Here is a 14,955-nt window from a genome sequence, read left to right as displayed (position 1 = left end):
ATCGGCATTAATATTCGAATACCATAGTGTGAAAAATAATTATTTTATATATTTGTTAAAATTCTCACTATACTTAATAAAAATACAAATTTTATTTATTTGATGCGTATATTTTGTACAACAAATGATAAATTAAAAATTTAATTTAATATTGTAAAGATATTCAGGCAATATACAAATTACATTTACAAATCTTGTTAAGAAAATCAAGATAAAATAAAATCAATTGAATATAATAGCTTATTACAGTTAGTAAACTATTGTGTTTAAATATTTTACGATATTAAATTTTAATTATTCAGCACATCACTTATTTGATATTATATTGGTATTAAATATATTAAATTTGTATTTCTATTAATTGCAACAAATATTTTATATGAGAAGACAATTCAATAAAAGTATTATTAAATCAAAATTAATATTAACTTTTATTTTATAAGTTAAAAAATATATAATTAAAAATTTTAATTTTAATTATACTTATTTTAATTATTTTTATTGTTCTATTTTATCTTTAATAATTTATATATAGTATATCTATAGTATATGTCTTATAAAGCAATAGTTCTAGTATTAAAATTTAATAAAGGATTTTACTTTAAATTATTATAAATTTCTCAAAAATTTTTCTTTCATTTTAAAAACTATTTTCTTGAATTTTTAATTTATGCAATTTATAGTACAGATTAAAATGTAATAAAATTATAATTATATTGAAATATTTTATAAAATAATATTTTTATTATTATTTCAAAGATATAAGATTTTAAGAAAAATAAAATAAAAATAATCATAATTTTTCAAAGCAACTATTCAACTAAATTATTATATAATAAAATCTAATAATCCTATGTGTTAGAAGATAAATTAGAAATAATGATAAAAATAATTTAAAAAGTATTTCTACGAAAGATATCTAAATCTTGACAAAATTTTGAGAAATTATATAGATATTTAAAATTCATTTATATTTTTTTTTTTTTTTAATATATATAAAAAGAAATCGTTTTTTTATATAATTCAAATATATTTGCGCACAATCAATATAAAATTTAATAATACAATTTTATTTCCTATTTAAGATAAAAATTGCTTAACATTCTCTTTCATTCTCACGCTAAATTTCAAACTAATATTTAAACTTTAAACTATTATGCACTTAGAAACGTAATTCACGCATACATTAGTTTCATTTATCCAATCGCATTTAAAATTTGTTTTATCAATATAATTACTAAATATAAAGAATTTAATGTCATTTAATTTTTTAAATAATAATAAAGTTAGAAAAAATATTAAAAAAGTTAGAATAAAATAGAATAAAAATATAAGAAAATAAAAATAGAATAAAAGTTGTTTTTATTCTATTTTATGTTACGCTTAAGTTATGTGAATTTATTCGAGGAAAAAATTTTGCGATATTTTTGTATAAACGAAAAGAATCTTGAAGGAAATGACCTTTCGCTTCGTCGTATTTGTGATGAGCAATCGATCTGTTTTTCGTGGACTATTAAAGCTGAACACACATTTCGCCAAAGGGAACATTTGATAGAATAATAAACCCAACCTTTATGTTTCACCCCTTTTATGATTCACTACCGTACAATATATTGCCAACAATTCATTATTGTTTTTCCATAATTAATGAATTTTGAAAATAATAAAACGTGACAATGAAGATTTTAAAAATGTATATTTTTATCAAAATAAAAATTTTGCCAATCCAAATTTCTCAAATTTTATTTTGAATTTATTGGTAAAAATATGTGATATAAGATAAAAATACCATCCTAATATTAATTTCGAAAATATAGCATTGTATTAAGTAACTAAGAAAGTTTTCTTCATCTTTTTATAATAAAATAACATTTCTAAGAAATTATCACTATCTAACATAAAAAAGAGTATATTACTCAAATCTTTATTATTATCTGTATTACTTATTTAAATTTGCATACATCATATAAGAAAAAAATATTATTATTTGAGATAATAGATATTTGATTTCTATTTATTATATATATATACATATACAGAGAATATATATATGCAACGTCTAATTAAAAAGAAACAAACTTTCGATAATTATTCATTTAAAATACAATATTATTATATTAATACAATATTATTATATTAATATGATTTTTCTTTCTTTCTTTTTTTTTTTTTTTTTTTATTCATGCAACGCAATATTTATTTGGTTGATACAAATTCATTTATTCCTGATTCGTTTAATATTAATCATCAGCTAAGGATTTTCGGTGACACGTAGATGAAACGAGACAAGTTTAGGGAAAGTTTCGCGATATTAGAAGCTGAGGCGCGACTTGGAGTAATGGAAGTTGAATCGGAGGGGTGAGGGGAAGGTCAATTAGTCTTGATTTAAATTAGCTACGGCGGCTGGTAATTAACTTTGGTTTAGGACCTAACCGGTAAGCCTATACTATAATAATGAAGATAATTATTGCCATAGAAGATATATATCGCGCGAGTAAAATCTTTTAGGGATGTTCCAAATATATGCGCTCTAATAAATAATAACAGGTTTGGCAACTATAATCTGAAAACTTCTTTTAAGTTTAAGTTAATAAATATATTATCAGATAAAATAAAGAAAATTGTGACGCAAAAAGGAAAATGAAAAATAAATATTTATTTACTTTAAATATATATTCTTATTTTGATTAAAAAAAAAAATATTTGGATTCCGATTTTATAAAAATTAAAATTTTGAAAAATGAAAAAATTCTTCTTTATTTTCGGTTTTTTATTTATAAATTATCGTCCAAATTGAATAATAATTATGCATTTATTATTATAATCTAAAAGAAAAATAAGAATCAAACAAAAAATATTTATTCACAAATTTTACTTTATTAGATAATTTATTATTAATTCTATTTAAATTCCATTTTAAATTAATTTTTGATGAAGTAATTTGATATGGAAATGAATGAAAAAAAAATATATATATATATATGTATTTTATTAATATATTTTATTTTTACTTTCTATCTAGTTATTTAAATTTTATAATGCTCAAAATACTACAATAATATTATTCTAATAATATAATAACATAGCATGAAGTATGAAAATTAATTTTTTGAAAAACTTTTGCATCATGGAATATATATGCAAAATACATATATATATATGTAAATAACTAGATAGAAAGTAAAAATAAAATATATTAATAAAATGCATACAATAAAACATATTATATATCCGAAAACAAAAAAAAAAAATCTTGAATCATCATTATTGAATTTTATTTGAAAATTGATTTCCATATGTATTTTAACATATAATATCATGTTAGAATGTTACTATATTCTATTATCATATATCATTTATAGTATCAATAAAAAAAATAGTTTCAACATTATTATATCTTGCATATTATGCATATATTTTGATATTTGAAATTTTCAAAAAAAAATTTTAATTGTAATAATTATTAATTTTCTCAAAATCTTTTTTTTTCTTCTTCAAATATAACTGTTTACACAATAATGATAAAATTCGTTACGCATTTTCTTATTAATTACCGAAGAGAGATGTATTCATCGATGAATTCCAACATGTCAAATTTTAAATTCGAAATGTTGACGCGGCTCATTACCACGTACAATGACAAATAAATGTCTGCATAAATTTCGTTTAAAATGGTAGGCTATGATCAAAGTCATTTAATTTCGTCGTGAAAGTACCTCGCATTAAGAGCACCGTTTAACCTTGCGAGGTGGGGATGTTTCAAAAGGTAGTCGCACGAAAAACCGTAGATTCTCTACACTGTCACGACTGGCAAGCACCCACGCGTCCATTAAAATCCTACTCGGCCGCTGTAAGATGCTTAGGGTGCCTCGTAAGGCATGCACCGAGGCTCTTTTATAATTAAGACGTTACTTTACGACTACGAGTGTACCTCGTGTATCCTGTACGCGAGCATTAAAAGAAGCGGGAATATTTAGAAGAAGAAAAAAAAAAGAAATGAAACGACTTCTTGCTAAAAAGATCTCTTTCTTATGAGATGACCCATGGTAATTGCTACGCGTAAAAGATAAGTGAAATTTATTCGATCTCAACATTACTCAATCGGTTGTGGTATGAAACAGACCTAGACGATTCAAGGAATTTTCAAATTGGATTATTTTAAAATTATTTCTCGATTATATAATTATTTGAGAGACAATTTATTTTTGAAATTTATATATAAATGAATATTTCTTATTTGCTATTATTATTTGTTATTTGATTTCGATGAAAGTAATTAGTTTTTTTTATTATTATTATCTTTCTGATGCATTATTACACGCTTATTACGATTATTATTATATTTATTGTTTAATATATATTCTGAAGATTATGCTTAGAAACAAGTTTTTTTATTAGGAAATAAACATTATTTCTTTAAATAATCGATTCTTTAATTTGTCATTTTTCTCAAACATTTCCCTTATCTTAAATTTCTTAAATTAATTAAATAAAGAACATCTCAATTGACATATTAAATATTATTAAATAATAAATAGTTTATTTTAATTACTGAAAATTATTATTTGAAATAAATTTTAGTCAGAATTAGTATGAATATCTAATACATATTTCCATCTCTAATTTCTTAACTAAAAATCAAGATTTCATCATTTCCATTCTGATGATAAGACTCTACAGTCTCTACAGTTATGAATACATTATAGTTTTCTATCATCAAGTATGATGCGCAAATATATAATTTCATTATTCTGTGGCCATCTAGTAGTAATGGAGAATTACTTTATTTCATTTTTTCAATTTACTTTATTTCAATTTTATATCAATGATTTTATATTTTATATTTATTTACAAAAATTCATTTATATCTATTGCAATAATTTTTAAAAGCATATTAAAATTATTAGCATATTATATTATATATTTAGATAATTTAAAAAATGAACTTTATATTTTAATCAACACAATAAAATCTATAATTCATATTGAAAGTATTTTCAAATCAAAATTAATTATATACAAAATTATATTTTGTATTAATAAATTAAATATAAATAAAATACAAATATACATATAAATGAAATAAAAATGGTATTTTATTTTATATATAGGTATTTTATTTTATTAATAATATTTTATTTATCTTATAAATTATTATTTATTCAATATTTTCAATATTTTCAATATTTTGAAAACCTATATGAAAACCAAAAAAAAGAAAATTTGATAAGTCTATTTTTATTGATTTTCTATTTTTTATTTTATATTAATTAAAAAAATTAAAAAAATAGTTAAAAAATGAAAAATTTAATAGAAGTTTCAAGATATAAGAAATAATTCAGATTAATTTAATTTTAAAATTAGATTTTTTCTATTATAATCTTCATATAATTTATCAATAATTTGCAATAATTTCATATTTTTTAAATGATTAATTAAATGATTAAAAATTCTCTGATGGAAAGTATATAAATTAGAAATGTAACATTCAAAACTTTAAAATTCTTTGAAATTTCAAAAATTTCGAGCTTGTGATATGAAATAATTTAGATAATAAATTAATTCATATAACTTGTTATAACTTACAAAAATGTTATAACAATATGAATTTATTTTTATTTAACTAATAATTATTCAATTGAATTTATATTTATTTTAATTTCTTTTTAATTACGATTTCATATTATAATTATAATCTTTACGGAGGAAAAAATAAAACAAAAATTTAATTTTTCGGAAATCAAAAATATTTATTACTATTATTATTATTCACCGATTAAAAACCTAGATTTAAAAAATTTCAAATATTAAAGTTTTTTAAAATATTAATTTTAATTAACATACCAATATTTATTATTCATAAAACAAAAAAAAAAGGAGAAAACAAAAAAAAAATATCCTAGATTTTTTCCTTTCGAGTTTTATAAGTTTCGAAACTTTGCAAAATTTCGATATATTCCCAATGCAAACGAAAAAAAAAAAAAAATAATTAAATTAAAAAAGAATCAAAGAATACTATTTATATTCAATTAATTGCGAGATCTTGAAAAAGATATACGATATACGATATAATAAAATCATAGAGGATTGCGGTTGCATCTGACTTTTGGTCCGTAACATTGGATTTAGGTGGTTTGTTCGGTGATTGCAATATACCATTCGACTCGTTGCGGCGAAGAGAGCAACGGACATCAGCGGCATCTATCGATCGAATCGCTCGATCGGAAAGCAGACCTTACGGTTTAGACACGTTCGACGGCAAAGCTATTCGGTTGATACCAGATTGGCACGAGTTAATCGACACAAAGGACGTCTCGTTAGTCAGAATTAAACGGATTATGGTCCGAGGCCTCTGCCACCACGATCGATTCGTGGCAGCTATCCCGCATATCTAGTTTGCTTTCGATTCGTATTTTTCATTTCGTAATTCAGTTAATTGATTCGATGCTATGCTTAACGAACTATCTACGAAATTCTTTTATTACGAAATCATAGTGATTAAGTAACTGTTTACATTTTCCATGAAAACAATTACGCGAATAAAAAAAATCGAAATAAAAATATCGATAAGGTAGAACATCAAATTATTCGAACGTCGATTATTCGAATTTCGGTTATTCAAATGACAGCAAAATATATGTGTACGATATATTTAAATTAGCATATATAACGATGTTTATACGCTTCAGAACACATACCATATACTGAAACGTATATGGTATCTAGAAAGAATTTATTTTGTATAATTGTATTATTCATAATAAAATAAACACCCATATTTAAAAATTGTTAATTTCTAATTTCTAATTGTTATGCTATATATTTTTAATATTTGATTTTTTCTATTATCGATTATCTAGAAAATTATTTATTTCAATAAATTTGTCTCCTAATCGTTATTATTATACTCTTTCTGTCTTTTCTTATTTTTGTCATTCATTTTTCACATTTTATCACATATTATCCAATTAGTTTAGATAATCGACGTTCTATTGTATCTTCATTTTTATCATATAAAGATTTTTTTTAAAATTCGAATTGTTTCTATATCCACTTTTTAATATTCATTGAAATAATTTTAATATAAAAAATATAAAAACAATATTTACGTATCTAAAATTTAAAAAAATTAAATATCCAATCCATTTCTACCGATTTATAAAAATTTATAGAAATAAATTTTTAATCCTTAAATCCATAAGCAGCTTAATTCAAATCTCCTACAATTGAATATTTCGTAATAATTTAATCTTTTTTGTATTAATCTATTTAAATATCATTTAAATTTAATATTAAAGATTATTTAATAAAATTATTCATCAGTGATGTAATTTTGAACATTTTGATACATATAAAAATGTTAAATTTTAGGAAAATTTATGAAGATGTCTTTATCTAAATCTCTAATATTTAAAATCTTAAAAATTCCTAATAAACTTCTATAAATTCCATTATTTGAAAACTTAGTCAAGTCAAGAAATCTAATTTTCAAAAATAAGTACACAAATATTTGCATAAAATATAAAACGAAATGAAGTCACGTTTGTACGAAATATCAACATCTAGGAGATGCAATGTTCTTTCTATTACTTTGTTTGACAGTATTTGAAAATTTTTGAAATATCGACAGACAAGTTCGACGATGGAACGTGACTATGGCTCTGTATGGGCGTAGAATTTTCATTATTTTTTAGCGGATAACGCGCGCCAACCCGTATACCAACGGGAGCATCGATTGAATTTCAAACAAAATTCAAATTACGTTTAATTTGGTTAGCCAACGAACAAGCAAAAGCAAAGTGGAGCGAAACGCGTGTGTACTAGTTGCGTACAATTTGGATTCGTAGTTCGGGGGATTCGGTACGTTATACGGATTCTATTATCGACCTGTAGCCACGGTTCATTAAAACGGTATAAAATTTACAAATGGAAATGTGTTTTTTGTATTTCTTTCGATTCTTTCTGTAAACATTCCATTTGTGCCTATTTATATTTTTAATAGTTTTTACTATCAATTCGTTTGATGCAGAAATGTGATGAAGAAATAATGAATGGAGGAATATGTTAACATATCGACAATGTTTTGTATTATCAATATTATGTTATCAAATTTATTTTGTATTATCAATATTACATATGACAAAATAAAATAACAAAATGTAAGAAGTAAAATGGAAATAATACTTGTGAGATTAGTTTATTTAGATGAAAAATGTGCAAGATATAAAATTAATGTATATTTTTTTAAATTAATTTTTATAACTGTGTGGAACAACAGTTTCAAAATTCAATTCAATTAATTTTCAATATTCAATTGATTTGAAAATAAAAAACTGTTTTTAGCAAAATATAAGAATTGCAAAAAACTTCTTTGCAAAAAAGTCCTTTGTAAAATATTATAAATTTAGATATTCTTTTACTATAAAATTTCTTCTTTAATTCTTTAATGTTCTCTAATGATTTTTTATTATGAAAATTTTAGAATATGTGAAAAAAATAAAAATCAATAATAAAATATAATGTATAAATAATATATTAATAATAATAAAATATAATAATAAGTGATTATAAATAAAATAAAATATAATAAATGATTATAATATATATTTTATATATATATAGTATATATCTTATATATATATTATATATAATATATATATAATATTTATAAATATATAAATATATAATAATTTATTATAATATATATATATTTTATATTATAATATTTTATATATATAAAATATTTTAATTGTAATGATATAATGATGAGCTAAATTATCCATATTACAATAATTTTTATCACGACATTACATTAAAAATATATGCAATTGTACATTGATTTATTGTTTTAATGAAAAACAATTTTTTTTCTGGTATGATTCTGAATGTCTTTAACTGATCTAATTAAACACAATATTTTTTGCTATTAAAAGTGTAGTTAAATAAAAAAGTTCAGAAATAAAAAAAATTCCTTTCTAATTTCATCTACAAAACAACAAAAATTTTGTTAATTATTGATAACTATTATATTTATAATTTTTATAATTATTTTTATATCACTTAAAATTAACATTTCTTTCTTTGATGCATTCTAAAGTATATATTACGTATGCTCTTGGTAAAGATTATTAATTATGGTCAGGTTAAGAATAACTGGACATATTCCAGTTAAAATTAATTGCGCTACTCTGAGACACGGATATGTTGCACGCTGACCATGCTGTTTGAGATAATAGATGGATATTGCGGCTAGATAATAAATGGATAAACGTAACCACAGCTGTCACCGATAATGAACTATATTAAGTGTTAGAAGAATAAGAAAACTGAAAGCTGATTTCTACTTAACCGAGTTTAACCAAAAAAAAAAAAAAATTAATTAATAGTATAATAATTTTAATTAATAGTGTAATATATTATATAATAAATAAGGAATGAAATATTACTCTATAGTTCCTATAGATCTATATTCTATAGATCTATAATAGTTCAATTTTTGAAATATTTAAAACATTGTTAATATCTATTATTTTTTACTAATGAAATAATTTTTATGATATATTTAATGATAAAAGGAATAATGTGTCGTAGAATTATATCACAAATTAAGTGTATCGTAATTTAATATCGTTTGCAATTATACATTTGTTAAATGAAAATAAAAAAATAAGTAAGATGTAAAATATGTAAATATATTCGTAATAAAGATTTATAGTTTTGTAACAAAGAAATAAAATTTTAAAGGAATAAATTATAGATTATGCTACATCTATAATTATATTATATATTTATATTATTAAAAATTGAAAAGATATTAAAAATTTCGTTTGCTTTTTCACAAAGAATTATTTATTTTGAATATAATATTATGTAATTATGAATTTTTATCAAGTCATAATTATCAAAATTATGATATTTCTAATAATTCAAATAATTATAATATTTCTAATTTGAAGAAAGTTATAATTTAGAAATATTATAAGTGATAAATAAATTAATAATCAATGTTAACAGCCAATCTATGAATTTAATGATTTAATACAGATACTCTTCATTGATTCATAACATCTTCTTTATTTATATTTAAAAATTCTTTCTTTGACTTTGTCACATTTCAAAGTACACCATTCTTTACACAGGACCAAATATGGCCAATCGATGGATTTTTCCGATAGACCTGATTTCTTTTAATTGTCGAGTCGTTTCTCTTTCACAACTTTCACTTAAAATTACAATACTACATTATGTGTAACTACATAACATATTGTGAGAACAATTTTTTTTTAAATTTGATATATAAATTGTTTATATTAATATTATATGATAATTTTTGTAATAATGCAGTGAAAATCTGCAATAATATCACGTACATCTCAAATTCAATATGTAGACTATAAAAAGATTTTTCTTTTAATTTTTTATTATGAAATTATACTATAAGTATACTATAAATTATATACTATAAATTAAATATTAATACTATAAATATCAGTAAATAACTTGTATTATTTTAATAGATTTTGAAGAAATTATCTGCGTTAATGAAATATCTTATCTTTTTTTATTTTTTTTTAATTTTTGTATCTTGTCTACTAGTAATTCTAAAACTAGTAATTCTAAATTTTTCATTGTAATGTAATAAAATCAGATGTTTTTACAATATATGTCATATTAATTCAAAGAATGGAACATACATAAAAAATTATGAAATTTGACAAAAATCTTTCTATAATAATTCCATATAGATTTCCTGTTTAGAATATTTATTTAAAAATTAAAAAATTAAATGAATGGTAAAAATCGAATAATATAAAAGAATAGATATCAATTAATTTGATATTTTTATCCATATTTTTATATTATAAGGGAAGAATGTATTAAAAAATATAATAAAAAAATCTAATTATTAAACTTATAATTAAATACAAATACTCAAATTTTATTTAAAAAAGATATTTTATATTATAGCTATTTTCAGCAAAAGTATAAATATAAAATTTTATAATAAATAAGATATAAGATACTTTTTATTAAATCTTCAGGAACACAATATAAAAATAAAAAAAAATGTTACGAAATTTTTAAATACTTGGTTTTTTCTAGATGAGCATTGAACACAAATTAATTATGTACTAGCATCATTTTTTAAAAAGGTTATAATAAATAATGATAATAATAATATAAATGATGAGATGAAAAATTGCAAATGTAAATTTTTTCAATTAAATACAAAAAATAACGAACTAATATTTTATATTTTGTTACAGACCAATGTGGAAAATGTCGAGCCAGTACTAAAAGATTAAACCTAAACAAGTATTGCAAAAGAGATTATGGTAAGTACAAATCGAAAACGAATGTCATTATTAAAGAAAAAATATTCTGATAACAATGATATGAAAAATGATATGACTCCATTTTCTAAATTTATTTTTTTTTGTATTATTTATATTCATCATATTCTATAAACTGTATTTTACAAATTTAAATATTTTTTAATCTAAATTAGACTTATTTCCGTAAATAGTAAGTTTTGTTTAGCATCAAAAATATCGAAATATTCAATTTTATTTCCTGCCATAATACAAATATTTTTATTTCTCTTAGTGATTAAAAGAAAGAAATTTCTTTCTAATTTCTTAAATATTTAAATAATTAGTTCAAATATTGATAAAATTTTATATATTCTATATTATTTAAATAACAATACTTTTTAATTATAATTTTTTAATTATTCTATTGTTTATATTTATATTTATAGTTATATTTATATCTATTTTTATATTATTAAATAACCGCGTTTATCGAATGTTTCATTTAAATATTGCTCTTTAATTTCCATTTATTGCTAGTTCTTGTGTCATTAATATTAACATAATCATATCTTTAAATCTCATCAATGAAATTAATAGAACTTATTATTACCTATTACGTTTATTTTCGATTTATTTTCTATACAATCAATAAAGCAAATAATATTTCTCGACTTCTGGTCGAGAAGTGAAGTAGTAGAACAGAAGTGAAATGATAAATAGTACTACATATGGCATGAAATAAGTTTATTCGTTGCACTATAAAGGATACTGGTTTGTCAACATTCATAGACGAAGTAACCATAAATAGAACAACTCTTTTTATTTTCTTGTATATCAAAATAAGCAAAAAGGTTAAAAATAATGTTTAAATTATATCTTTTCGAATTTAATTTGGAAATAAATAGAAACGAGACTAATGAAAATAAAAAAGAAAAAATTTAAAAAAAAGAAAAAATATTTCAATTTTTATAATTATAATTATTGTAAATTTCTTGATTTTTTTTTTTTTATTTAGCTATTCTGGGCAGAATAACAGACAGGCACAAAAAGAACGACGGCTCCTCAGCTGGAACAAGCGTTTCCGGTTCAGTTTGGATACGTTTCACTTTGAATGTTGATTTCATATATAAAAAATCTCCAAATTCGAGGATTCGTCGTGGCGATGTATTCCTTTACGTACATTCGGCTGATTTAGCATGTAGATGCCCAAAAATCAAGCCAAATAGGTAAGTTATTCGTTATATAAATGTTGTAATGATTCTGTAAGATCTTTATTTTTTAAAATATCTTCATAACTATCAACAAAACATGCACAAACAAAATAATTAAATTAATTAAACAATTAAAATTTAGAAAATTACAATTAAATCTTATTTGATCATAATCTTTTTATTTTTTATTTAATCATAATCTTTTTTAATTATAACTTTTTATAATTATCTATTAATACTTAATAAAGCGACATCATTTTTTGCAAACTAATGGATTTCATCCAAATGAAAAAATATATAGATAATTTTAAAAAAATCATTACATATCAGACATTAATTACGAAATATATATAATATAATATGTAATATTAAAAGGAAACCTAAATATTTAAATATTTTATAATTAAATATTTAAATTATCATACCATTGATTATAACTTAAGAAGTTAACAGAAAAATTTATAAAAATAAAAATTATATATAATACGTATTATTTCTTAAATTTTTGTTTTCTAAATTTTTTCAACTCCTGATTTAATATCTACTGCGGTGACATTAATTAAAAAAAACAATTATGTCAGATGAAATTTTAACTTTTCGCTTCCATAAATGATCAGAACCATGTACTTTATCCGGTATTTGTTGATCAACTTTTCCTCGGCTATACATTTTTTTTGCTCTTTAGAAACAATTGATACAAATGATAAAAACAGCAATATTATCTTATACCTATATAACTTTTTTAACATTCATTTTATCATTGAAACTTAAAATGCTAGATAATGTTATAAATTATACAATTTAAATGATATGATAAGAATGTATTGTAAATAGCATATAGAGAATATTGTGACAATATGAATTTTTTTTACTTAATAATAATTGTTTATACATAGGCTGTTGATTCATTTCATAATTACAATTTCAATTCGTTAAACTCAAAAAAATGAATATTATTATTTTGAATTTGAAAAATTTCAAAAATTAATTAAAATTTTTAATTAAAATTTCAATTTTCGATAAAAAAAAATCTACTTCTTAAAAAAAAAGGAAATAAACATTTTGAATTTCCAAATTTCAATTCTCAATAAAAAAAAGAATTTACTTCTTAAAAAAAAAAAAAAAAATAAACATTCTGAGTTTTCAAAGTTTCGGATTATGAGATTTGAGTATATATAATTCTAAAAACCATGTCTGCCAACAACCCATCAATCTTTTTAAAAATTACTTTGCATTGTGTTATTAATTTTGAAAGAATTGAAGAGTAATAAACGATGATGAACGATTAAAAAACATCAATTTCTAGATCGTACTTGATTCTTGGCCAAGAGAGCGACGGTGGAGGTCAAGGTGGGCTGACAGTAACCCAAAGGTCGATTGTGATCGAGTGGCGCGACGAGTGGCATCGTAGAATGCGACGTTTCCAGCGGAGGGCGAAATCGTGCCATTGAACTAATTCTCATCGCACCAAGGAAAATTAGACGAGGAGAAAGAGGGGAAGATGAAGCAAGCAGCGAGAGAGAAAGAAATGGAAGAGAGAAGAGCGACAAGCAAGAGAGATAGAGAAAAAGAAAAAAACAAGATAGAAGCTTAAAACTTTTGCTCGTATATGTATTTAGAAAAGGGTGCACATTCATTTTCAAAAACTGCCAATAGTTGTAACTATCGCATACCTAACTTCTCGCACGAATATAAAAATACTCTCGACGACGTCCTAAGATTAATGATAAGTAAACGAAGAAACGTAAACGGAGTGAAATGTAAGTGAGAGATGCATGTATCGCAAACTGATTTCGTATTTTTGTATTTTCCTGTTGTACAAAAACTTATAATTTATTCAAAGATCATAATTATTAATTGAGAATTGAAAAATCTATATAGAAGAAAATTTATTTATTTTTTTCTTTTAATTGGAATATTCGTTTAATCTTTATTTCATGATTTTTATTTTAATATATTGATTATTTTATTTCTTCATTATTTTTGATTATTTTTGGTATATTATAATTGGTATATTATATATTATATTTGATATATTATATATTATAGTAAACAATTTGATAAAAATATTGATTAAAATATATTTCATTGAATTATAATAATTTTATATCTTACTATTTTATCTTATCTTATTATTTTGACATTTGTTTGAAATTTGTTGAAATATCTATTGCAACTAGTTGCAATATCTATTTGCAACTAGCAAAGCAAAAAATAAAAATTCATTTCATATGTATCAAGATTATTATGTTTAAAAAAAAAACGATATAAAAAATATTAATATTTAAGTACTAATTAAAAAATAATAAAAAAATAATATTTTCCGAAAATAATTAATTTATGAATTAATTTTCTATATCACAAAACTTTTAATTTTTCAAACTACTGTTATTTTGTTGTTATATATATTTACATTAAAATTATTTTTA

At 21.2% G+C, this 14,955-nt stretch overlaps 1 protein-coding gene across 1 annotated transcript in view; it reads left to right on the top strand.

Annotated features, from left to right (window-relative positions):
* LOC122719236 (netrin-1-like) overlaps positions 1-14,252 on the top strand; it is a 232,316-nt gene extending 218,064 nt beyond the window's left edge. Inside the window, exons 5-7 of the mRNA XM_043944888.1 lie at positions 11,268-11,336; positions 12,331-12,541; positions 13,833-14,252. Coding sequence (XP_043800823.1) covers positions 11,268-11,336; positions 12,331-12,541; positions 13,833-13,977 — 425 coding nt within the window. The 3' untranslated portion in view covers positions 13,978-14,252. The remainder of the gene's footprint in view (positions 1-11,267; positions 11,337-12,330; positions 12,542-13,832) is intronic.
* The last annotated feature ends 703 nt before the right edge of the window (positions 14,253-14,955 follow it).

This window comes from Apis laboriosa, unplaced genomic scaffold (genome assembly GCF_014066325.1).
Source record: "Apis laboriosa isolate Shangri-la unplaced genomic scaffold, ASM1406632v1 scaffold71_cov137, whole genome shotgun sequence".
Classification (NCBI taxonomy): Eukaryota; Metazoa; Arthropoda; class Insecta; order Hymenoptera; family Apidae; genus Apis; species Apis laboriosa.
The sequence above is the reverse complement of the archived record's forward strand: the minus strand, read 5'-3'. Positions and strand labels throughout refer to the sequence as shown.